The sequence below is a fragment of the Chiroxiphia lanceolata genome, chromosome 4 (assembly GCF_009829145.1).
Source record: "Chiroxiphia lanceolata isolate bChiLan1 chromosome 4, bChiLan1.pri, whole genome shotgun sequence".
Lineage (NCBI taxonomy): Eukaryota > Metazoa > Chordata > Aves > Passeriformes > Pipridae > Chiroxiphia > Chiroxiphia lanceolata.
The window spans coordinates 33,529,985-33,556,974 of NC_045640.1; the positions used below are offsets into that span (position 1 = coordinate 33,529,985).

At 36.0% G+C, this 26,990-nt stretch overlaps 1 protein-coding gene across 1 annotated transcript in view; it reads left to right on the forward strand.

Annotated features, from left to right (window-relative positions):
• Nucleotides 1–809: 809 nt before the first annotated feature.
• The window catches only part of SORBS2 (sorbin and SH3 domain containing 2), a gene marked incomplete at its 5' end in the record, with an annotated part of 47,244 nt that continues 21,063 nt past the window's right edge, over nucleotides 810–26,990 (forward strand). Inside the window, 7 exons of the mRNA XM_032686677.1 lie at nucleotides 810–849; nucleotides 2,031–2,217; nucleotides 5,163–5,277; nucleotides 16,837–16,889; nucleotides 17,553–17,740; nucleotides 19,942–21,501; nucleotides 24,435–24,526. Coding sequence (XP_032542568.1) covers nucleotides 810–849; nucleotides 2,031–2,217; nucleotides 5,163–5,277; nucleotides 16,837–16,889; nucleotides 17,553–17,740; nucleotides 19,942–21,501; nucleotides 24,435–24,526 — 2,235 coding nt within the window. The remainder of the gene's footprint in view (nucleotides 850–2,030; nucleotides 2,218–5,162; nucleotides 5,278–16,836; nucleotides 16,890–17,552; nucleotides 17,741–19,941; nucleotides 21,502–24,434; nucleotides 24,527–26,990) is intronic.

A 26,990-nucleotide genomic window follows, 5' to 3' on the forward strand; every position in this document is an offset into this window, starting at 1 on the left:
TACCATCTCACTGGGGAGCTCAGTGAAGTGATCCTCATGTCCAGTTTTAGGGATGAGAAGTTGGCCAGTGTAAATCTCCTTTTAGAGAGCTCCAGTGCTAGAACAGCACAAGGTTTGGGGATAAATTTTGGGCTTGAATTTAATTGTTTTCCTAGATTATCTTACTTGGTTTTGCTGAAATGGAACTTTGGTGACATTGGTATCTTAAAGTTAATGTCCTTTATCATGGTTGTCACCAGGGATGTCAAGAAACTCTAATAAATGCCAACTATGCTATTACACCTCCAGAAGGAAGGAGACTTCGTTTGTCTGAGGTAGAATTAACATTCAGTATGGTTACACAGACTGTTAGTGGGAGAATAGAAATGTAGGCAGGAAAATGTTGGCTTACAAGACCTATTTGAACACTAGTCACATCGTAGATATTTGGGCTTGATTTTTGTGATAGGAACGACAATTAACAGTCTCTAGCAGAGGAAAGCTGACAAAACGAAGAAATTGAGCTTGGGGAAGGGAAAAGAACAAATAAAAATCTATAATTTGCAATTTGGTTTTAACTTAGTAAGTATGCAATGTGGGTAACATGACCAGAAGATGCCATTCTAGCAATAAGATGGTAAAAAACAGCCTATGAAAAGTATAATGGGGGGAGAGAGAGTCTTCCAAAAACACTTATGAGATGAGGAAAAGAATACAGTGCTTCAGTGCCTCTGATCTTCTGTCTGTTTTTGCAAAAACAAAACTGCATTTCTGGGATAGACTGACGTGTATGGCACTACTGTAATGTATGTATTTCTTTTTGTAGATGACGACGCAGACTTTATAATACTGCATATGCATACTGTACTGGTAGGAATTATTCCCTGTTCAAAATTAGTCTTTTGTTAATGTCAGCAAGTAATGGGGTAGATAACTCTTCATGCTTGCTTTTATAATGCTTATAGAAACACATTTTATTGTCTTGTTTGATCTCAGTTGTTCATGCCTTTTTCCCGCAAATGAAACAAGTTTAATTTTAGTTTAATTCTAGTTTAATTCTTACCACAGAATGAATTGCAGCTGTGGGCCTCTCACTGCAGATGGAAAACACTGTAATACTGTAGTTTCTTGATTACATTCCATTTATTTTTCACTAGTGATTGTGAGTAACACAGCCTTTCCTTGTGAAAATGGAAAGGGAACTACTGTGTGAAAATGCAAATGCTAATTATTGACATGAAAGGATAAAAAGGATATAATGGAAACACCTTAAAAATATGCAGTAAGAGTGCCTAATAAAACTGATTCTGTTTTATGATCTTGACCATTTTTGCTATAGGCACTGGCATGGATGTTATTTAGCTTCAAGAAAAGACATTCATCTAAGATATAAAATCATTGTGTATTTCAGAGGATTATAACCATATGGTAAAATTATTTACAAAAATAAACAAAAATGAAAGCATGAATAGACTATGTGCAAAAAATCCATAGTACCTTCTGCAAAAATGCCATTCAGAATCTTTCCAGTTCCGTTTTTGACATGCTCTCTGTAGTGCCTTTTTCCATGCTGTTGAGAGCACTTCTTGTGAGTCAGTGGTTTGACATCTCTTTGTACTCTTGTGTTCCTCTTCAAGATATGCTATTGCCTCATTGTCCCAGACTAACTAATTATTAAAACAATGAAAAAAGGTGTGTTTCCTGCCTCTTCTCTTCCTGACAGGATGAGCCTGGGGATTAATTACAGGCTGTCATTAACAGTTGTGGATGGATGGATGGATATATACACCCATTAACTTCTCTTCCAGTCAAATTAATAATGAATTTATTTTAACTATACTGCACTTTGTCTGTGTGTTTGTAGTTTTATATAGAAATACGTACAGACTTTTCTAATGGTACACAACAATATACTTTTGAAGGTGCATTTACACGTTTTGTAACCTTACAGCTTTACTGAGTTACTGTGGGTTCTTATAAATGCATTCTGTGTTGCGTTTTTTTAGAACACATTCTCATGCTATGACTGTTCTGGGTTTGTTTTATATTAGGTAGCTACAGTCCATCCTTCTCTGCTCAGGCACATCCAGCTGCAAAGACACAGACATACAGACCCTTGTCTAAAAGCGCTTCTGACAGTAGCTCCGATGCCTTTAAGGTCTCGTCCCCTTTACCACCCCCACATGTGCCACCTCCAGTACCACCACATCGTCTGAGGCAGAGGTCTACACCAGAAAAGTAAGTTAACATATTTTCAAAATGTGTTCTTGGTATGTATGGTATTCCAATTGCAGAATGCAACAAAGGATAAAATACCAGCTATAGAATAATATGACTTCAAGGGCTTTATTCAAGGGACAGTCAGGTGATGAGGGGTAATCTTCACCTGTAGTCTGGGCATCATGCATGGTGCTGTCATTTCTTCAGTGTGCTGAAGAAGTGCTTATTCTTACAAGTGGTATGACCATGAGCATTTAACACTTTTATTATTATTAGTGGGATTGTCTTGTTTGTTGTGATTTAGTCTGTGCCCTAGCAGTTGTCTTCAATAGTTAGTTTCTGAGTAGGAGACGCCATTTAGTGTATCCAGCAGCGAAAACAAAGGATCGAAAAGATGATATAAATTGAAAGTCAAGGAAGAGCAAAACTGTAAGAGTGTAGCAGTCAACACACGTTTCCCCACAGCTCAGAAGTACTTTATATCTGCATTTTTTTCAACCTCCATTTTGGTAGACCAAGATAGTGTAGACAGATTAAAAGTGTATTTCAGGTCTCTCATGGCTTTCCAGCTCCAAATGTGGTGCACAAAGCCAGATCCCTGTGGTTAGAGTCCAGTCTGGAAAAAGTTAATAATTAATAATTCAGGAAATAAGTGCTTATCCTTTTGATAAAACCATGCAAGTGACCTGCACACAAACTCTGTAGATTTCAGCATATCTCTGGATACTAGCTCAAGCAAAAACCTTTCATATATATATATATATATATATATATATATATGAAATATATTAAAAGGGTCAAGTTTTTTTCTTTAATTTATGCCTACAAGCCCACCTGTCTTGGTTACACTCAAGCAACAAAACAGAATTTGCCCATTTTTTTCAGCTCAAACATTATAGATGTATTTATATGTAGAAATTTAATTATATTAAACATCTTCAAATAGTAAGTAGTTTGAATAAAATATTATGAGGAAAGACCATACTAGGTGTTTAAAATTAAGACCATAACTATGGCTTTTTGAAAACTTTGTAGGTAGTGGCAATTCAAAATGTAATTCAGCAGATATATTGCAGAGGAAGATGAGATTGCTTGATGGTTACTGATTTTGACTACCCTGTTGCCAAGGGCAGATTGTCAAGAGGAAATGCTAAAGGTTAGAGTTGAGCTGCCTCCCAAAGGCCGTGACGTTTGAATTTTCTTAGCAGTTCATAAGAGAAGTGTAGATTTTTTAGCAAGGCACCAAAATGTGAATCTACTTAACTTTGAACTCTGAAGTTATATGAGTCATTGTCCTGTGCTAGGCCAAGTGCCTTGCTCACAGAAACCGAGGCCTGTTGCAGTTCCTTTTGTCAAGATTGAAAGTAACTGCTCAGCACTGAATTTTGCTCTTTAGCCTTCCTTTGGTCTTTCCCTGCATGATAAGAAAGGCAGTGGAAATCTGTGTTCTCCAGGCAAGAGGATTCCAAACACGTTAGTTATGCTTTGCCCACTGTCAAAAGCTGTAGCTCATCACTCTTTTCCTGCCGTTGGTAGATTCAGTTTTTAATTGCCTATAAAGCCTGAGTATTTGAAATCTCACATAAGAGGCTTAGGTCCATATGTATCGCATATGTATAGCTGAGAGCAAAGATATGGTTTGCATTAACATTTGGGCTCAAAAATACAATCTATTCGGGATTACAGGCTGAACACTGTAAATTAGGTGAACTGAGTTTCAATCAATTTCAGTAGCATCCTTTTTTCTTCAGTGACTTGCAGTACAATGCAACTTGATCAGAACATTTCATTTTCCTGTTCATTCTCAAAAAATACCTTTTCTGCTCTGAAAGTAATTTTTTTCCTCAGTGAATATAAACAATAGAGCCATATAGAACTACTTCCCTTGAAATGTAGGGTGCTTTATAAATAGAGGAGTCTGTGTCCCAGAAATTGCACTTGCATGTATGCTATAAACAAAAGCTACCCCATAGATTTTTTTAAGGCAGGTCACATGATGTCAGGTCACATCAGAGAGGCCAGTAGAACTGGTAAAATTTAATCAGTGTGTGCTCTGTCTTACAGTAAATAAGACAATAGCTGGTAATTTTTCCCCTTCCTTTTGCTCCATCCTTTGAGTTACTAGTGGGTCATTTTACTCAGAGCTAAATAAAAGTACGTGTAAGCTACAGTTTTCCAAATACAATGTAGGTAGGTATGACAAAAACTGCCATGAAAAGGTAGCTCTCACTGTAATTAGCTAACTACTCCCCAAAAATGTATAGGTATCTAGTAATATAAGATAGTAAATGATTGAAAAAAATATCGGAGCATGGGTTACTTTTATTCTTTGCCTAGCACTATTAAATTGAAAGCAAATTTGTAATTATAGAGAAAATGGATACATTTCTGGTCCAAAGTCAACTGCCAAATTCTTCCTTGTGCTTATCTATTCAAGTTTCTAGGGAAACAGTACACTGCTTGCAAGGATATTCAGGAGCAGTTCTACTACAGATCAGAATAATGAGCATCTAATAGATTTTCACACTGTCTTTTGGTCTCAGAAAATGTTATATTTTTTTCAATATGGAATTATTATCATATTATGTGATTCCAAAAATATCTACCACTTGCCTATATTAGTATAGTGCACAAAACAAGTATAGCTATTTGCAGTGGTATGCAATGCTGTGATATTTTGTTACAGTATGTCAGGGAAGTTTTTAAACTGATCTACTAGTTATAACAAAAATGTGAGTGATCACAAAGGCCAGACATCTCTAGTATTTTTCCTCCTGTACTGAGTATACCTGCTGTAAACTGGTTAAGATGATTGGGATACTAGACTAGACATTTCACAAGTGAAATCTGGAAAGAGTAACCATTCTGAAGCTCATTGGGCTTTGCAGGTGTCTGTTGCACAAACTTGTAAAGTAGATGGTGATGACAGTAAATTAGCTCAATTGCTTGTGTTTGTTGTTTAGAAATGACTGGGATCCTCCTGACAGAAAGGTAGATACTCGCAAGTTCCGTTCTGAACCAAGAAGTATTTTTGAATATGAGCCAGGAAAGTCATCAATCCTTGAACATGAAAGACCGGTAAGACATATAAATGAAATGGGTAATACAGTAAGAGATTTGGTGAGAGGTTATCTTTTCATTATTACTACTAATAATAACTACTTAGAGGAATATTGAAGGTCCTTTTTCAAATACAGTTTTGCAGCAATTTATCTTTGCTGTTATCTGATGGTTGTGTTGAAAATGTGAGTTTGGTTTAGTTGCTAAACTTGTAACTTCTGGTGTTTCCAAGAAAACAAACCACCACTGTGCAAACCTCATGGATGACGAGCAGAAGTGTGAGTTAATGGAAACTGCTTTTTGAATTGGTGTGCATCTCCAGCACTTATTTTCAGTAGTATTATCTGCACTTACTACTGATTAATTAATGCATAAAAATAAAGTATTTGCATTTCAGGGTATGCTTAATTGTACATCTAAGGAGATTTTGGTCAAATACTGGTCAAGGTTGCCCAGAGAGGACTCACCTGAACACAGCCCTGAGCAACCTGATCTGATCAGACCTACTTTTGACAGCAGGTTGGGCTAGATGACCTCTGAAGGTCCTTTCCAACCTCAATTACTCTGTGATTACTGAGTGTACATTAACATATAATTAGAAGCCTTTATTCCTGCTTTCTGAATAATGATTGCAATTACAGAATTTTTCACAGGCATGTCTGATAAAGCTATGCTTAATGCCTGCAAAATAACAACGGAGGTTTTCATTTCCTGAAAGATACATTCACCCAGCCCTTCCAATTTACCTTTATTCTATCTTAAGACTTTCTTATTTAGGAAAACTGTTATGTATCAATGGCAATATTTTCTTTTCTTTGTCTTTTACTCTGAGGTTGAGGTGGTTGAGAGTGTCCAGTTTTAAAGAAGAGGTTTATGTAATCGGTACTGGATTATTATTTGCTTAGGTATTACATGCTTGTTCACTGAATTTATTTTGCCAGTTTAAATTAAATTAGGGAAATAATTGAATTTCAGAATATGTAGTATGTCAACAGTGAGAAACACCTTTTCCTCTGTTTTTGTGGTCTTTGCAGTAGTCCTGTTTTTTGTTAGCTAGAAAAACACCAAACTCTTTTTCTGTGAAATTAAGTCTTTTGAGATTACAGGTAAAAGTAAGTGATATTAAGGCATTAAATAGTCTTACAAGACATGGTGATGAAGCTCCTTTTTTTCCTATTTCAATAAGCCCAGAAAACATTACTATTTCTTCTAATATTATAACACTGGTAAGGTGGTACATAACTTGTTTGATGTATATTTCCATCTCCAATGTCTGCAATTCAATTAAATATTCTTTTTCTCCAATGTCATCCAAACCATGATTTGTTTCCTAAAAATGCATGTTTAACTTCTGTAAATAAGTGTATGGTGGTGTAATAATTCTACTCCCATGAACATGAAGTTAAATTTTATTATTATTAGTTTTTACCTTGTATCTGAGAAGAATTCCTTCATATATGTACATTTCTCTATTTCCGCGGTAGAACATGTAAGGAAGAATCATAGTGTTGCTGTAAAAAAAGACTTCATAAAATTGATACAAGCAATAGTTGCCTCTGTTTTCATCAGGTGTTTTAGTCTAAGCATAGAAGTACATGTGCTAGTCAGATAAAAATGAAAGGTTAAATTTTAGTTCTAGATTTTTTAATGTTTGTTCAGTATACAAATTTTCTACTGATCAGAATAAATTAAAAAAATTAATGTTTTGTCAAAGACCAAAAAATAGACTTGGCTTGTACTTCTGTTGGGTTTTAGTTTGGTTTGGTTTTTCCAATAGTGAAAAATTCAACATTTTCTTTATAATATGTGAGTTTGATTGCTTTTGACATCTTAAGCTGGTTATCAGAATATTCTGCTTGGTAAGTTTTAATATGTCATTAAAAAAATACTTCTTCTCATAAAAATATGGAGGGACTAAGTCACTCCAGTAGTAGACTTGGAGCTATTTAAAAGTAGTCCAAAAAAAAGGCAAAAGCAAACTCTTTAGAGGTAATAAAATGACAAAACCAAATTGTCAATAAGCATCTCAGCCCATTGTTCTAAATAGGTTTCAGTGTGGTGTCTGAATTTGCAAATGCAAAATATTGATTTGACCATGCATGTAAGAACCATTTAACTCACAAGTTTAAATGCACACTTTCGGTTGTTACCTGTGAATGTCTATTTGTGCGTATCAAATCAAGCACAAGCAAAGTTTCATGTGACACTACAGATGTAATTTCTTTCAAGGACCATGTTGTTCTATGCTCGAGTATGCTGATGCAGTGTTGTGTTGACCATCTGGTGCAAAAGGAGTGAAGTTACTTGGTGGTCTTAGGTAGCATATTTTCAACAAGTAATCAAAATATTACTAAATGACTAGATGAAGGATAGAGTGTTGGAACATGACTTGGTTTGACTGACAAGTCATAAAAACGGATTTTCCTTTGTTGCTTTTGCCGCCTATTCCAGTAGTTTGGGAGATATTTTGTGAGACTAAGCCAACTGCAGTTTTTAAGGCAAAGGGATTCAAGTCTCTTAGAAGAGGAGATAATAGAAAAAGGTCCATCAGCAAAACAGAATCCAAAAACCAAACAAAATCAATTGCCTGTGTATTGATCTGAGTAGAACAGGGAATGCAGAGTCCTTTCTAGAACTGCCAGGCAGCAGAGAATTTGCGGACTTTAGTGCTCAGTTTCTTTTTGTTTGCTGCCCTCTGCGGTTTAAGCTGTGAATTAAATTAGGTCTTGTGTGCATGGAGTAAGTTTTACACAGTTCCTTACAGTCTCATTTTATTTGCAGAATACCACACGAGAAGAACTGAAAAACTTAGAAACTAGTTAAAATACACTATTTCTAGCTTTATACAAGGCTTTTAAAGCTTGCAGTTAATTGTGAGAGTATTTGAATATGAAAAGGGAGCCAACAACTCCCATACTGGTTTTTGTCTCCTTGGCTAGCTGGGTGGAAGCCCAACAGATCTGACAGTCCGTTCTGCCTCCCTGCAAGGAGAGACACCGGTTCAGCAATGTGTGGGTGTGAGGCTGCTGCTCTTCTGGGCACCTTGAGGCTCACAGGGCTGATGCTCGCTAGCCAAGAAAGTAATGTCAATAGGCCTGGATTTGTAGTGCCAAAAGCTCCACAATTTCAACCCTGTATGTATTTGAAGGGATTTTTTTATTTATTTAATGTAGATGCACCCATTTGTTGATATTAACATTTCTGTGAAAATTAATTTATTGATAGAATAGAAAGATAAAAACAAACCATATTTCAACATACTGTAACTTAGATTGGAAAATGGATGAAAAAGAATTGTTTAGTACTGTTTTCTCAGGTTATTCAGATCTAAATTGTGGCCTTCTTTTTTTTAAGGTAAGCGAAAAACCTTTGAATACGCCAAGTGTTCTCTGTAATGGGAATCAAATTGATATATAACAAAGTTATCTTCTGCATTGTGAATCTGTCATGTTTTGCTCTCATGCTTTCATATCTCTGTAGAAGAGAATCATGGTGTTTTTCTTAAAGTAATCATAGTCTCTATTAAATTCACAAATTTTTAGTGGTCAGTTCATGGAAATAATTTCAGTGGTGTTTCTCCACTAAAGACTTAGGTGTCTATAGTTGAGTTCAAACAGTTGTCATTAAGACTGCTGAGTTACAGCTGTGGATGGTGGAAATAAAAGGGCAAAACTCCAGAGGAGCTTCACTTCCTAACCCTTCCTAAGTTTTTCATCAGCTTCATTCACTTCCCACTCCATTCACACTCCCACTACTTCCCTTTCTTGAAAGGATATTTTGAAGATAAGTGTGTAGAACAACAGTTGGGGTCCAGATATTGCATGAACAGCTCATAGATATGTGAGCACCAAGGTAGTTCTGAAGGGTTGTTGGCCTTTCAATAGAACAGAGTGGAGAGTCTGTCCCAGTAACATCAAAGTCAGCAAGTAAAGTGCTGTAAGATATATTTAATTGTCTGAAATGATCAAGAGCACAACGTTATCTGTTGCAGAAAACAGAAATAGCTGTATGTGATTGTTTTAGCGTGTTGGTGACAGCTTGACTCCGGAGGAAAAAGTGTTACAGATTTGATTACCAGTGTTATTCTGTATGCTGCACCCTGTCTTCTTTGACGACCGCCTTCTAGGTCGCACAATAATTAGTGTCTGAGTTCTCATAGTTACAGTTATGGAGAATGCAACTTTAAATTCAGAGGTGTCTTTAACAAGAGGATTTCTCTGTTTCAGAGATCTTTAAGCCAACAGTTCACTGTAATTCTGTGCTGCATGAAAGCCTACATCGGTCCTGCAAAGAAACTGGAGCTATTTAGAAAGTAATTAATGCAGCCAAGTTTACAGTTGATTAGATATCCCATTGAGAGCTGAACTGTTTTGCACTGTCATGTTTTCATGCTACTTGAATAAATCTGTCAATTATTGTTCTGTTCACTGAAGACTTTCCTTAATGCTATCAATTGCTACTTTATCCCTTAGCTGGGAGAATTTTCAGATGAAAACAATCTTTTTCACTGTGGGAAAAAAATACTTCATTGCGTCAACAAGGCTATGCAAGATAAAGTATTACATAGTACTGCTGCAACAAATAGTATGGAATGCATAATTTTTTTGTTCCCTAAGTTTTGACTATAGAATTTAAAATGTACAAGTTCCTTTTTCATATGCTGAAGTGGCTTTTTAACATAGTGATGCTTGCATGATGCATATTCCTTATCTCTGCTCAGCGCTTGCTTCAAGACAGCAAGATCCAGAATTAACGTGCTTTGTGAGAAGACGAGGAATGGCCAAAAGCAATACAGATAAAGTTATGTCTTTATTGCTGATCAGATGGGCAATTTCTTGCCTATGCTGGAGATGAAAATCACTTAAACCATCTTCTTAACTAGGAATCTTTAGTAGAATTAAATCTACTTAACTAATACAATGATGTTTAAAGAAAAGTCAAAGAGTCCTCTTAGCTTAAAAAGTGTAATTTTAAAATGTTTGACAAGTTCCAGCCCTTGGAAGAACATCAACAAAAATAAAAGTTTTAAAGCTACCGGTCAATGTCAGCTCTTGAACAAGAATATTCTCTGTCTTAAATACCATCTTCATTCTTTGATTTTATTCCATTTCTTTCCCCATATTTGTTTTGTCTTTGTCTATTTGTTGTTAAAGTGACATGGCATTTCTGGCACTTTGCTCAGTGTGTACCTTTTCCTTCCCTTTTCCTTCACAACTGCTCCAGACTGATCGCATAAACCCTGATGACATAGATTTAGAAAACGAACCCTGGTATAAATTCTTTTCAGAACTGGAGTTGGACGTCCGTAAGTGAGGACAGAATATTAATATTTACACATTAGGAAAAGTATTTTTATGATGAGGAATTTAAATTACCAAATTCAGCAAGTATATGGTAGTAAAATTAATATGAGAAATTTTTTAGAAAGGGCGATAAATTCATCGCATTTATTTTTTGAAAATAATATTTTTTCAAATAGACTCTTAATTTGCCAGAGCAGTGGCATTAGTAGCTTTAATATGGAGTATGTGTAAATATGTAATAACAAGATAAATTGCATGATAAACAGGGGTATTTTCTAGTCTAGACTTTTCTAGTCTCCCTAAATCTTTTGCATTTGGCTGGATTATTTTTGACAATCTTTTAGAACAGAAAAACATGTCAGTTTGCTTAGGGATGCTAAGTTACAAATAATGTATTTTACTTGAAGGAATGTATCTACATTTAAATGTAGGAAGCCATATACAAATTTCTTATGGCAGTAAATGCTGATATTTTTTTCCCTATTTTCCTCTCTTATATGCATATGTTCAGAATACATATTTTATACTTGAACACGAGATACTGGTTGCTCTGTTTCAGGCTGGACACCTGCTTGTACTGACAGACTTCAGTTCTGCTCCAATTTTCACAAATAGCTGGTATCGATAAAAGGACTTGGGCAAACAGATGCTGCCTTAGTCCTACTGCAAACATTTATGTTTAAAATTATAAACCTGAAGAGTTCCATCTGGTTGAGACACCTAAAAATCAGAAATATCTCCATTTTTCACCTTTGATTTCCTAGGCCTTGCAAATCTGCAATACCACAGGCTTAATTGTATCTAAGTACCAAAGGCTGTTTGTGTATTTTTTACAAGGGTAAACAGTAGCATTGCCTTGAAGCAAGACTGAGAACTAGGTTTCACTTCCTCCCTGCACAGTGCCTCAAGAACTAGGTTGAAGATGCACCTGCTCTTCCTTTTGCACACACCCTCTCTCACTCCACAAAGCTCAAATTCTTTCCTGTACAACTCTAACATCTTTAGGAAAAGGATAGCAAATGCCTTCATTCCCAGAAGATGTCTAAGGGGATGGTTAGAGTATCTAGACAGGCGGAAAACAGGAGTTCAAATCCCTTAGAAGAAGGAGGGAAGTAAACCCAATCATTCGCCCAGTCTTTTTAAGTATTCTGTTAGCTCCTCAGGATTCTCACTGTGATTTTTTACTTAAAAAAACAAAAGCATCTGCCCACAGGCAGAAAATTCAAAATAGACATGAACTTGAGAGTGTCAGAATTTAAAATATTTCCATTCTTTTCTTTCCCTGTTAGCCAACAATTCTCTGGAGGCCCCTCAGAATTCTAATTAGTGACATGCCAGGCTACATGAGGAGCCTGAGCAGTTGACACAGGGCCACGGAGGGCACTCTGGAACCAGATACCTTACTCACTTTTTGTAGCTAGCCATAAGCCAAAATCAGAACTCTCAGCTATTTCAGTGAGACCAGAATAGAAAGCAAAACTGCATACACTCTTTTAAAAATTTAATTTTTTAACTGTAACATTTAAAAAAATGACCAGTTGAATACCATCTGAAAATTAAAAAAAAAAAAAGTTAAATGTATCTGGGTTTACTTTGTTGTCTAGTGGTCTATAATGTATCACATTTTCACTGATTACTTTTTATCTCCCTTTATCCAGCCATTCAAGCCCTATTGTCATTCCTCCCTCTAGGTGGGCAGAAACAGTCCAGATACATTCTTCTGATGAACAATATGTCAACAATAATTTATTGATAATGATAACTGTTAAGATAAAATAGATTGAGATTTCTCCAGCAGAACGTAACTCTAGTGCTTACACTCTTCTGTCTCATCGGTATTAAAAATGCTGGTATTTATTCAACTATCCAGTTGTAAATTTTACCACCTAATGTTACTAACCTTTATTAGATAATTAAAAATATAATACGTTCATCCTTCCATTCTCCCCGTGTGTGCACTCTTTGTATCTGATGCTGTCAACACTTAGTTTCTAACTGTGTCACCTTTTTCCATATGTTCATTCCTTGCTGCCATTGTTTCTACTCCATTTCATCTCTACACTTCTGCTTTTATGATGCAGCCACCTAAAAAGATTTTGGACTATTTCAAGAGAGTTCTTCTGGTGTTTCCAATGAGGTAATGAATGATTCTTTTTCGGATGATTCTCTTGGGAAGAAGGGTTGGAATGCTCACCATTTATGTCTTAAGTCTGTTAAAATTTAGTGGTTTCCTTCTGATAGCTATGAGACGTTTTTAATTCACAATCATTGTATCTTTGTCTTCATATCTTTCCAGATCACTAGTGCAGTTGGATGTTGATCTTATTATCCTAGGAACTGTGAGTTCTTATCCCCAAAACTTCTCAGAGATTAACACTCAGAATTACACAACAGTCCATACGTCTCTAACTCTTTGACAAATTCCCACTTTTCAGAGTTGGGCAGGTGCATTGCACAATTAATCCATCACTACAGTAGTATTTTTTAATTAAAATATCTGACTTCAAATTCTATATGTCAAGTGAAAGCCTTTGTGGCTAAGCTGTCATTTCTCCAATTAAGTATTTATGGCTATGGAGCTAATCAGATAAAAACCGCAATTAATAATCCTCTTGTAATTTAGAACTGTTGCTACTCCAAATAAAATTCATCAAGATCAGGTAGTGGGCTGTCGTTGCCCTACTCTGAGTGGGAGAGATTCAGGCTTTCATTCCTTCTCCACTCCCTCCCCATTTTTACAGCATTAGGGCAAAAGTCAGTGACTCCTATAATGGCAACTTTGCTTCATATGGTGGCTTGTATTCGTGATTCACCCTCATGTTCTGTAGTCTCTCCAAAACTTTAACTCAAATTGTGGTCTTAAATTGTTAATTGTTTGCAAATTACTCTGGTTTGGTTTTAAGCTCTCTATATATTTAGAAAAACCTCATAGTTGGGAAATTTGGGTTCAGTTCTCTGAAACAATAAGCTTCTAGGCCTTTGCTAGTTCTTTTTAGTCCTCTGTATATCAAGGAAGACAATTTAAAAACCCTAACTTGATGTTTGAAATATTCCGTGTTCAGTAGGTCTAGGTAAAATGGCTATTAAGTAATATTGGTTTTCTCTTTAATTAACTTACAAAAACTTCTGTCTTTAATTTTGAAACTTTAATAATCTTTGAATATGATAAATCATGGTTCAAAGTCTACAGCAACTTAGTATTTCTCGGGGAGGTAGGACGGCAGGACAATATTCAAAATAACTTGATAAAGTATTAGAGCCATTAGGCAAACAAGCATGTTTTTTATTTACAACTTTGGCTTCTTTCCTAACTTTATTTTTGGTCATCGTTAAAACCTTGATGCATGAAATTGCTAAAATATAGGCTTACTTTAAATGTGTATTTCATTTTTTTAGTAAAACCAAATCAAACTATTAAAAAAAGTCTGTATTTGGTAGTTTGGAGTTGTCATCTCCAATATTAAATTATTTTTGTCGGGTGGCTTTTATTCATGTGGGGCAGTGTTGAATATTCTGGGAGATGACTAATTAGCTTTGGAGATCGGGGAGTAGGGGAGATGTGTTCAGTTGAACCACCTGAAAGTGGGTCAGTAAATACCTAAGAGCTGATAGGACAGCTACAGGCAGTAAAACAAGCAGTAAAAAACAATCATATCCACTCTTTACTTTCACCTTTCCCTACATGCCGTATCCGTGAAGCTCTGCCCGGGGGTAGAACATATAAACTCCACACACTCTATAAAGAAATAACATATGCCTGTGGTAAAAATTAGTATTGTAGAATGTACAACGTACAGTGTCTTTCATATAGTAAAAACTTCAAAGGTGGCGTCAAATAAGGGTAAAAGGGCAAGTTACATTCAAGGTGATAGGAGAGTTAAAGGATGAAAAGCAAAAGCCATACAGTAACCCAGCAGTCAATTTCGGCGTGACACACATTTCAAGACATCTTAGGCTGATCACTAACACACTGTTTATGGCCTGGAGAATGCTGTGGATAAAGAAGTTCCTTCTGGTGTGGTTTCCATTGTGTGATTTACCCACTGCCTTCCATAGGAGGCAGTGGGGATCTGTTCCACCCCTGGGAGTTACATCATGGTCTGTATAGCCCTGGAGCCACTACAAATGGTGGAAAGTAATCCCTACCTCATGGCCATTTGGCCGCTATCATGTCACAGATGGTTGCTAGTGGAAGTGGTTGACACCTGCGCAAAAAAAAATCCACAACGACAATCTACCTGAAATGTTTATGCCACTTCACGCAACAGTCCTAACAGAGATCACCTGTGATCCCGAGTTTCCTTCCTCTGCTGGTTCCAGACCATAGCAGTGACTGATCAAAATGAAGATAGCTGTGGCCAGTTTTGAAATAAGACTCTGACATTTTCCAGAACAGGCTCAATGTTTTATGGGAAGCATAGGGAAGCACACTGGCCTGAGGCCTTTGCTTCACTGTGGTTATACTGGCTGTTGGTGTGAGCAACTCTGCATCTGGCTTTTATGGTTTTATAGTAGACAGACCTCATAATATTGGCTATATATCTTAAAATTATTGAATTTCGATAGTGGTGGGAGAGTTGTCACAAAGTACTTTTCAGATTTCAGAGGATGTAAAGAAAAACTTGAAAATATGAACTATATGATCACTAAAGACTTGGGAATAAATACCTTCCTCAGAATGTATTTGAAAAAAAAAACAAATAGCATGATACTTAGTTTGGACAGAAGAGGTGATCAGTAGTGCACTCGTCATGAACCCCATACACATTCCAAATATTGAGAAATAAAATAGGAAGTCTTTGAATTATTAGCATCTTTTAACTGTTTACACCTCAGCTGCCATTCTTTCCAAAAGTCAAAAGGTTTCTTACCTGGTTTGGATGTGATTTAAATTAGAGTTAAAAAGTACTGAGAAAATTGGAATTATCTTAGCTCAAGTTTTAGATAACATTTGTTTCATATTGTGCTGTGTTCGTGTGGTTCTCCCCGTCCCACAGTGTAATAAATTTTAGTGTAATACAGAAATTAAAGCTTCAGTTAGTGTCTTAATGGGATCACTTGATATGTGACGCAGGTCTTAAATAACAAAGCCGACTGACAACTCTAACTGAACAACCGTATTGTTCTTATAGTCTCCCACCTGTAAAAGTAGTTTAAACAGTTACTCTTGAATGTCATTTAAGTATACAGTCTTATGAAATCTGTTCCCAAGTATTCTTAGACTACAGGTATACCAAAGTGTCAGTCGGCAAGTCTGGGTGAAGTTACAATTCATGAACTTGCAATTCAAATCACTGAGGGAAAAAAAAACATACTAACAAAAGAAAGCACTTGTACAGGCCATGAGTGCTATTACCTTTGCTGTCCTTGAATACAAAGTTTTTTCCATACAGAGAAAAAGTCAAGAAGGCTCTTTATAAAGGGAAAAATATTTCCTGCAGCTTAGAAATCTATATGATAGTTCTGTTTTAGTCCATTGGGTTATGTCTGAAATGACATGCCAGGAACTTGAAACAAGTTTAATTCTTGAACCTCACTGCTTGAAAAAATACCTCAGGGATTGTGCAGTTTGTTCTAGATTCATACCTAGTTACCAGAGTGTAGTATTCTGACTGAAGGCTTGAAATGGTTGATTTAAAATTTTTAGTCATGTATGGTTGACTTTATACTGATTATAAAATTATGGAGCAGTACTCCATTCCATCTTGCAGGGTTTGTGCAGTAGCTACTTCCGTAACTCCATGAGTGATGACTAATGTTCTATGATAAGAACTGTTTTTACCAGGATTATAAGGTGTGACTACAAACATCATAGGAATTACAAGAGTTTCTGGCTATAATTGATTGTGAGATTTTGGTGAGTAACTTTGCAAGGGGAGGAGAAGCTTTGCAGACCTCACTTGCACATGAAGGAATTATTTTCAGATTTTTATGTTTCTATAGTAAAGGTTTGTTTCAGCTGTTCTGTATCTGTTTTTGAAAAGTGCATGGAAAACTATGATTTTGGATCACTATTTAGCGGTGCTTTAACGGAAAAAACCTTACTGAAGTATAATAGGAAATGAAATCTAACAGTGCTTTTTAAAAACTGCATAACTGTTCTCATGAAATATCGCTGTATCTATGCCAGAGTGCCCAGGATGTTAATCATCATGGTCCATTTTTATAGGATGTGTCACAGAGTAACAAAGAGTAATCAAACATGATAAGCAAAAATTACCGCTCTTTTTTTCAAATACAAACATATAACAGGTCCATGTATTTGTTTTCACAGGCTTCCTTATATCATCACTATTCAACAGACCGAGGCCTGGACAGGCCCTGTAGGTAAGAAATACTATACATTATTTCAGCAGTCACAGATTATCCAGCCTTAAGGGTCTTCTCTGGGCCCTGAAATCAGCAGATATGAAGAGTCAGATTGTAACACTCACCTTGTGAGCTACTGACAAAATAGAGACGCATGGAGAAAGTGTTCATATTTTGATACTGATGTGTAGATTTTTAGTTTTGCAAGGACTTACTCTTTACATTCAGAGTAAACTATACTGTGTTCCAGGTCTTTCCACTAACATTCCTGCAGTTTATCATTTAAAACAGCAGTTTATCATTTAACCTTACTGCCTGCAGGACCCTCAGTGCTGTTTCCCTGAGCTGCCCCAACTGTTCTCAGTCTCTTTTCCCTATCTTTGCACTAAAGTTCTAGTTCCAACAAATAGTCTAAAAAAACTTGATGCATTTATTTCAAAGAAAATGGCATAGTAATTTTGCGTAAAACTTTAAAACAGTCAGGTGACAAACAAATTATCTTTTCTCTGTGAAATATGCTGTAAGATGTGTGAGACCAGTGTTTCATCACTTTACGTGGTTTTGATGTATTTGTTCTGGCATTTTTTAATTTATGAACCAATAATATAATTATGAGCTTACTTTTTAAAATCCTAAATTCTAATCTCAGAATTAGACTGCTACTGCTGCTTTTTTCTGTAGTTCTGCAAGTACTGCGAGTGACTTCAGAAAGCGAAGGAAGTCAGAACCTGCTGTAAGTCATCAGAGGGCACACAGTGATCAGAACGCAAACAGATCTAACCTGGGCCGTACAGACATACAAGGCCCATGTGCCACCCTTAGAAAACCTTTAACTAGCTCGTCTCCTTCTTCCCCGTCAAGAGCAAAAGGTAAGAGGAGGCTGTGTTTGTTAGCAGAAAACTTCTGATGATGTGTTGTACAATACATTGGTAGCAAATGAAACTGCCTGCTGTCGTTCAGTGCATTTCCTCAGGAGATGTGATATGAAGCAACAGCTTTGGGCCTTTCATGAAAGGCTAACCTGTTTATTCTTATGTGTGTAATTTTAAGATGAAAAGCTGGATTTGTAACAAGTAACAGTTTCAACTGTTTATTCTAACAAAAGAAAATTGAGTAAATGAAGACTATGAATTCTACCAAAATATATAAACCGATAAATTTTTATTAACTCCACTACTGTCTTATTAGGTTATTGTGATTTTAAAACTGGTTTTAGTATATTGAGAAAGTACAAGAGAAATGACCTTTAAGACTAAAGATGTGTTTCCGGGATAGTAGGTGTTTTAAATCTATAGCTGATGTCTTAGACATTGTCAGTTATCAGGACCTAAAGCAAACATCCATAGTCTGATTTTTTTATTTTGTAAATCCTTGGAAGTACTTAATACAGCTGATACAACCTAATTAGCTTCTTTTTTTGCAAGTAACTTACCATTCTATTACTGTTTTTTCACATCTCTTCAGAAAAGAGATCACAGAATCAGTTGTTCATTTGGGTTTGGCAGTTTCAGTAGATTTTTTTAGAAAGACAAAAGGCTTCCAGTAAAACATATGATGGAAGTAATATATAGAGTAACACTGAATACAATGTGTCTCCTTCTGCTGAAATTATTATCATTATTATTATTAGTATTCACTTAATTGCTCTATTTTATAGCTATATTAATCAACAAATCTCTGTAAAAGTAAATTCCCATTGAAAAGAACATAATATCTGGTCTGCAACATAATGAGACAAAGAAAAGCAGTGAGGAATAGTAAGAGTGAAGTGGTGGAAAGCAAATGTATTTTAAAGCCGGTGTTACAGCAGTAATTTTAGAAGTAGATAAACTTATCCATTTTGGTTACCAGGCCAGGGAGTAAAAAGTTTATAAACTCCGTTTACCTGCATGTACATTTGACTCCACCACCAATAATAAGCACTTACCAACACCTAAACACTTTCTGTGTTTGAAAATCCTTCGGTTCAGAATATCTACCATAGCTAATTAACTTTCAGGTGTCCTAACTGTGTCACTCCATTCTCTCCCAGCATTATGACACCTGTAGAATGTTATTTTTTCTTGAAATTAACCAATTTTTTAAAGAAGGAGCACGCTATAAACTGTTTGATCAGCATGAATTTTGAAGTCAAGAGTTTTGATTTCTGATCCAGATTCAGTTTTCTCTAGAAAGCAGATTGAGCTGTTTGAAGCATCCTTCCTGAACTGAGTGTCATTTGAGACTGTGTTTGAAAGTTCAGTGCAATTATGAAAGACCACAGTTCCAAATTTGTCTCATCATGATTTCTGCATCTAGCATGCGCATAAAAATATATCTTAAAACTTACTTGAAAACTCGGGCTTTGTTATGGAAGTCCATCTAAGGGTTATTGTTTTTTCTACATGCTGGTTAGGCTAAGTGAACTGATACATCTTCCTTTACACCTGTATAGCAATTCCTGAGCTGCCTTGTTCTGCCCTCTATAAGCTGTAGAAAGCACCACTCCCTTCAGTGCTATCACATAGGGAAAGAGTGGGCTATGAAAAACTGGGAGCAATTTCCTATTTGGTCTTATATAAAGATTTATCTTTATCTTAACTATGTTAGAATACAGATGCTGCAAACTCTCTGAGCATTATAGAGCTTAAAAATTCTGAGCAACTTCTTTTGGAATGCTGGAAAAGTCAATATTTGACTGAGGTCTATATTTGTTGTTTGGCTTCATCTTTAAAGCCTTTGCAGCTTTTATTTTCTGTTGACCTGCTTAAAAATTGGTATTAGTGCTTATTTTCTTATGTTGCTTTGGTGGGGGGTGGTGCAGAGGGGATAACATCACCATAATTCATGAGGAATTCTTTTTATTGTTCAGATTGTCATGAGTGCATTTTTACAGCTGTAAAGTAACTTAATTATTAGCTCTGCTGTCCCAGGCTGTAGAAGACTATGTACTGACCTAAATTGATAGATGCACTAATTGCTATTTCTTTTCTAGTCTTTCTAATGCTTACTGATGCTAATTCCAACTTTCTGACTCTTTTAATTTCTGGCAATGTCTCTTTTTTACCATGCTGCTCTGTGGATTATAAAGGTGGGGATATTAGCAAAGTATATCCATCCCTTTTAAGTTATTCAGTGCACAACCACAACACCTCAAATGAATTAGATTACTGTAGCACTTACAGGCAACATTTAGCTGTTCCAAATGATTCAAGAAGGGCAATTAGCTACAAGAATGGCTGGCAAATGACTCGCCAAAATGCAGAAGTCTGGAGCAGCACAGAAGAAAATGCTTCTCCAAAGAGAAAATCTCGTAGCTGTGATGATCTGTTAACAGATGATCGTGATAGCTTTCCTGATGCACAGGCCAAGGCTGAAAGCATGGGCTCTCTGTTATGTGAGGAGGATTCCAAAGAAGTTTGCTCAATGAACTGGAACTCCCCCTATGTTGAGGGCCGTGGTAGTGGTAGGTCAAGAGTTCGTCACAGATCTGCACATGATGCTCCAGGTTTCCTGAAAATGTACAAAAAGATGCACCGCATCAATCGCAAGGACTTGATGAATTCTGAGGTGATTTGTTCTGTGAAGTCCAGAATACTGCAGTATGAAAAAGAACAGCACAAAGGTATTCTTCAAGGCTGGAGAGAGTCTTCTACTGAAGAGGTGCCCAGAGACATGGTGCCAACCAGAATATCTGAATTTGAAAAATTAATTCAGAAGTCAAAATCAATGCCGAACCTTGGTGATGAAATGTTGTCAACTGCTACATTAGAGCCTCCTAAAAATGGCTTGTGTCCAAAGAGGCGGTTTTCTATCGAGTCCTTGCTGGAAGAAGAAACTCCAGTCAGACATCCCTCTCAGGTACAACAGAGCTACAAGTCTAAAACCCTGGTGCCAATTCATATTGAAGTGACCAGTGATGAGCCACAACGATCACATATAGATTTTTCAGACAGTGATCAAGATGGAGTGGTTTCTGATCTCAGTGACTTTATCCAGATAGAGGGTTCATCCTTTTGTAGTGAAAGTGACTTCGATCACTTTTCCTTCACATCATCTGAAAGCTTTTATGGATCAGGCCATCACCACCACCACCATCACCACCACCACAGGCATCTCATTAGCTCCTGCAAAGGGCGATGCCCAGCATCCTACACCCGCTTCACTACCATGCTAAAACATGAAAGGGCTAAGCAAGAAACCACTGAAGATCCAAGGAGACAGGAAGCAGAATCTGGCCTCTCTAAGATAGCGTTCCTGGTCAGTCCAGTGCCTTTCCGGAGGAAAAAAAGTGCAACTCCTAAAAAACAAACCGAAAAGAAAAAATGCAAGTCATCTGTATTTGAAGCACTAGATTCTGCACTTAAAGACATCTGTGACCAAATTAAAGCTGAAAAAAGACGGGGAAGCTTGCCTGACAACAGTATATTACACAGACTTATTACTGAGCTGCTTCCAGACATTCCAGAAAGGAATTCATCTCTTAAAGCTCTGAAAAAGAGTCCCATGCACCAGCCTTTTCATCCACTGCCTCAAGATGGTGCTATCCATTGTCCACTGTACCAGAATGATTGTGGAAGATTACCTCTTAGTGCCTCTTTTCCAGACATGGATGCAACTAACAACAACGATAGTGCACTGTGTTTCCAAGGTGGATTAACTTTCTTCCTCTATCCTTGTGATTGACTTATCCAGCCTTACTCCCTGTGTTTCCCACCCTTTCTCATTCCATTTTTGTGTTGTCTGTAAGAAGTTTTCATCCCACAAAATTCTTAATGAAGAATGTCATTTTCACATAGGTGTTGAGGATAGACAAATTTGCTATCTATTCACAAACTACAGCAATCAGAACAACTGAAGTAACAGTGCATTTCAACTAATTGATTATTAGTTCTATAAATTACAATAATGTTATTAAGTATTGGGGGGGGGGTTTCCCCAAGAAAAATATCTTACAGAAAGGGAATTCATGCATCATAAGATGGTGGTCAAACTGAAAACAATATGGAGATAATCCTTCCTTTATTAATTAAGAAAAAAAATTGCATCTAAAATGTGTTGTTATTTTGTTAAATGTAAGCGATTAAAATGGTGTTAATTCTGCCAGTATCACAGAAAGTTGATTCTGTTTTCTTATGAATCCAATGCTTTATATTACTTTTTGTGAATAGATGTTAAGGTCATTTTAGGAAGTTTCCATTTCCACTGTTCAAACAATAAATTTCCAATGTCTGTGGCAGCAAAACTAGTTCTTTTCATAGAATTTTAATGTATCTGTGAAGTTTTGAGACATTTCCTATCCTCTTAAAAGGGAAGTTCTCAATAATCAAAACTTGAATGAAATTGTCAGGGTGAGTATGACCAGTCTGTAGTTTAAGTTATTGCTTTGAGCTGTTTGTTGCTGTGCTGCATCTTTTTTTTCCTCAAAAACATTTGCTTGAGCCTAAAGTGTTTTTAAAGTTTAGCCTTTTAATATTAAAAGAAGCAAACTAGATCCATAGCAGGAATGCACAAACTGTATGCTAGATGATTTAGATTAATATCTTGCAAGTCTGTAGTTTGTTTCTCTTTTTCAATGGTACCATTTCTTAGTTTAAGAATTCTGCTTCTAGACAGAGTCCTTTGACAGAGTATCTTTGAGAATTTAATGAAATTACAAAGCTATTCTTAAAATCACAAACGGATGTAAGAGAAAATGTCTTTAATATATAAATGAAGCAATATTTGATCAGACCCATCTTACCTTTATTCTCACATCTTTTTGTGTAACTTTTGCAAGTAGCACAGTAGTAAATATGTATTTCAAGAGAACTTAGAATTCAAGCTGTTACCATCTCTTCTTAACTAGTTATAACAGATATATTTAGAATAAAAGATTTGGTAAAAAAAGGGCTACAAAACGCAGCTGAGGATTGAATTAATCATACATGAGGCCTGGTCACGATTAACCCTGGCTGACAGTACTACATGATGAGAGTAAAGTTGTTGGAAATTGCACTGGTCACATATTACAGTGGACTTCTGATAGCTTCTTCAGCTGTGAAGGAGCCTGGCATAAGGAAAGCGATGCACTCTGTCAACATTAATATCCTTAAAGTGGCGTGGAGAATGAGTAAAGCAGAATATTCCATTGATTTCCATCAGCACCAGTCATGGCTGAGCTCTACTTCAAATCAAGTTTCCTGTTTGTTGGATCTGTGTCTCTTACAGCCACCGTCACACAGAGACCCCAAGGTCATAGCAAAAAACCACTGAAAACTACCAATATTGGCTGCATAAAAAGCTGTAGAGAAATAAAGGAAATTGTTTTTCCTAAAGCTTCTGCATTTTCACTCTTTTTCCATGTCCTTCTCTTTCTGCTAGAGAATAAAGAAAAAAAATAATAGATATGTTTGGAGGCATTGTATCTTTAGGTTTGTGCAGTGAGTATAGATCCTCATTCAGGAATACATGCCATATCAAGAAACCTGTCCAGAACTGGGACTGTGATATACTTGCTGGGAGTGACATGCTTGCAACCAATGGCATAAATAATACAATGATCTCATTTTTTTGCCTCCAGTATATTTATCAGTAGCTTCAATTTTTTTGGTTTAGCCTATAGCCCACTAGAGACCATTTACATCTTTTTTCTGTAAGACCCCAACATAATGGATGACCTGCTTTCAGTTCCTTTCTTTTTAACCACTTGTACTCCTTCGGAAATGTATGAACTTGATAAGAACAGATTGTGGGAACGAAGTCAAAGAAGACAAACATCTATCACGTTTTCACTAGCAAATATCACTGTGACAGTAGGAGACTAAAACAGTAGTTCTCAGAAGTTGAGAGGCAATTCATTTCATCCTCTGATCTGAAATAGTTCTATTATATTTTCATTTCACATTGGCAACTTGCAGAGCTATAGAATGTGTAAGATTTTCATTTTATTCTTATTAAAACATGAAAAGATACCATTCTGTAATAAACATTGGTAAACTGCATTTTAGAGAAGTCTGCCACATAGATTGGTGAGTAATGATTTGTATTCCATCTCTTAAAACAGAGTTGTTTTTATGAAATAACTTCTTTTTAAATTCCCTTGTGCTGCCTAACATGTGCCCCTGGTAAAGTAGAAATGCATCTTAGATCACTTAGGAGGAAACAATGTTACTTCACTATTTTCTCATTGAAGCATGCTTGAATCATGTTTTGTGCATGTAATTATGTGTTTATATTGTTGGCATTCCAAAACAGTGTCATGCAACCTGATGAAGTCCCAGTACTGCTGTCATGTCTTCCACTTGGCCCAGTAGGGGTCCATCCCTTTGTACAGTGAGGCATAATTTTGCTCTCTTGATCCTCTCTCCTCTCTCATATCTTTTCTTCTGCTGTGGATCAGAGGACAGCCATTGCCTTTGCTTAAGAGTTAGTATCTTTTTTTTTTCTTTGAAGGTGCACTTAACCATCATATCATGTGCTTTTCTTTCTATTAAAGGTAAAATAATAGATTTCAATATCTTTTCACCCCCCTAATGAAACCAAGAAGCATTACACATTTGAATGGTTTTGTTTACCGTAATTTCACGTAATTTCTGTTTTCAGTAGACCAGGAGTCTCCTGGAAGCTATTCTTCTGCTTTCACTGATGTGGGACGATTTACTCCAAGGGAGAGAAGAGGAACTACAGACAAAGAGGTAGTAAAACAACAATGAATAACACAGCAATATCCATATGGGAAATCGGTAACATATTTGAGACAAGATTTGTGTTGGTTTTAAGACACTGTAATAATGCAGACCAAATGAACAGTTACTTATCATATCATCAGATGGGACAGCATATTCCTTTTTCATTAAGGAGGATTGGTACTTCGAGAAATTAAAATAATATCAAGCTTTGTAAAATAAGCTGTGGACTTCCATTTACTATTAAATAGATATGAACATAAATTTACTAGTTATTGATAGATTCTATCAAAGTTGACCAGAGAGGGTGTTTGGAAAAGAGAAGAGCAGATGTGACTGGGGAAAGGCTCTTTTGAGATCCAAAGCATCACACAAAGAAACTGCCTTGGTAGTTTAAAACTGATACAAAAAATCTATATTTCACCATTATTTTTGTTTGGGAAAGGAAAACCACTGTTGGTGTGTTAGACAAAACCACTTCTCCTAAGAGCAAACACTAATGTTTGTAACAGTTGGTGATGGTAATTATATACTGATTACTCATATTAGTGCTTTGGAAAAGGTTGTGGAAGCAGGCATACCACCGTTAAAGTAACACAAAGTATCACTGAAAAGTACACTTTGAAAAATGAAGTGTATTATTTAGTATCTTAATAATACTTATATATGTAACTGTAAATGCACTCCAAACAGGCTTCAGGGATTTTATTCAATCATAAAGTACATTTAAATTAACCAACATCTACACACCATGGATTGTTAACATTTTTGATTGCTTTTTATTAAAATATTGCACAAAATAATGGCAGCATAAGAGGGTACTATATTTTAATTGCTAATATTTAAGGGTTTGCTCTGGGCTATCTACCTTGCTAAATGGTGGTACAGTTAGAACTGAATTCAGATCCGTTTACAGTCCACTGACATGTTTATATTGCTGCAATTTGATTAAGAATCTGATTTCAACAAAAAAAAAGAAAAAAAAAAGACTGCTTATTACAAAATAGAGGTAAAAAATGTTCAAGGAGCTGAGTTATGTGCTCCTTTTAAATAATCTCATGACATAGAAAGTCATTTTTCAATTTGAAAATACATAAAATACTTAAATTACAAGCCATTTTTAAGATCACTGTAATTTAAAAAGATGAAAGAAAGGCTTCTCTATTTCCAGTATGTTTTGTAAAGTGCAAAGTATTTTGTATTTAATCAGCTCCACTGTTCTTTTAATATTATCCTCTTTCTTCTGTTATTTGCTTTAGTAGTTACAGCACCAGCTGTACCAAAATTGAGGAAGAGTGAAAAGGGCTTAGCTACAGTTGATATGAATATCACCTCCTGTCTAAAAGACTGTTTTTAACAATAACAAGGAACAGGAAAATGCTTTTAAATGTAGGCTTAGACCTGGAATGGAAAATTGTATTAGTATTACAAAATTCAAATAGACAATAACTTCAGGGACTTTTTTGTTATAGTGAAGACAATGCTCTAGGTATGCTAAATTTGCTAGCCTTTAAATTACAGGTAGGGAGAGAACCCAGTCAAGAACATGTGGAATAAAAGTAAAATGCAAAATTTACAAGTGTCCCTTTTTATTCCCCTCATAAAAAGATACACACCTTCACATCCTTACAAGTAGCATCTCTCAGAAACAGCATAATCAGCTCATGCTAGTCGCTAGTATATCCTAGAGAGAAATTTTTTTAAATGCAGCAATCTTATCTGTGCGAGTACTTGCAGAGAAACACTGAAGAATTTCACCAAATACCCTCATGTAATACTGTTTATCGCTTCTGGCACCTTCCTCTGAAGTATCTGGTGACGGTTACTTGTCAGCTGCAGACACTAGATGAGGGAGGCTGTTGGGCCGGATCACAGTTCGTGTTTTCAGCAGAGCTTTGAAAACAGTGAAAGTTTAAGTTTCAGCTGCACAGGTGAGGAGAGGTAGGGCTGTTTAACAGCTTTATTTTTGAAACAATATTGAGCTTGCATGTACTTCGTGATAGAACTTGATAAATATATGATAGGAGTGATATAATGTGATTGCCTGTAATAGCAAGAGAGCTGCACAGATGACTCGGGAGATGAACTCCAGTCCTGTGTTTCTCAGACTTTCTTAAAACTATGAATGTGATTATAGAAATTCAAAATATTCCCAATAATTTCCAGCTGTCAGAGTAATTTCTCATATATACGTATATATAAGTGATACAGTAATTGCAATTTGAATTAGCCTAAAGGTAACAAGTTTAACAGAGAAAGCTTCTAGAATACTACAGAATATTAGGTATGTGAATTTACATTGTACCTAAAAAGCTAGTTGCCTACAAGTTAGATTGGCGTTGTTAACTTTTTTATTTACTTTGGTATTTTTGTTACACATAAAATTGAAAAGCAGTCTGTATTAAAATTTAGCTGCTATTTCTGTTTTTAGAAAACTAAGTCTCAAACACTTAACTGCCTTAAAAAAAAATGA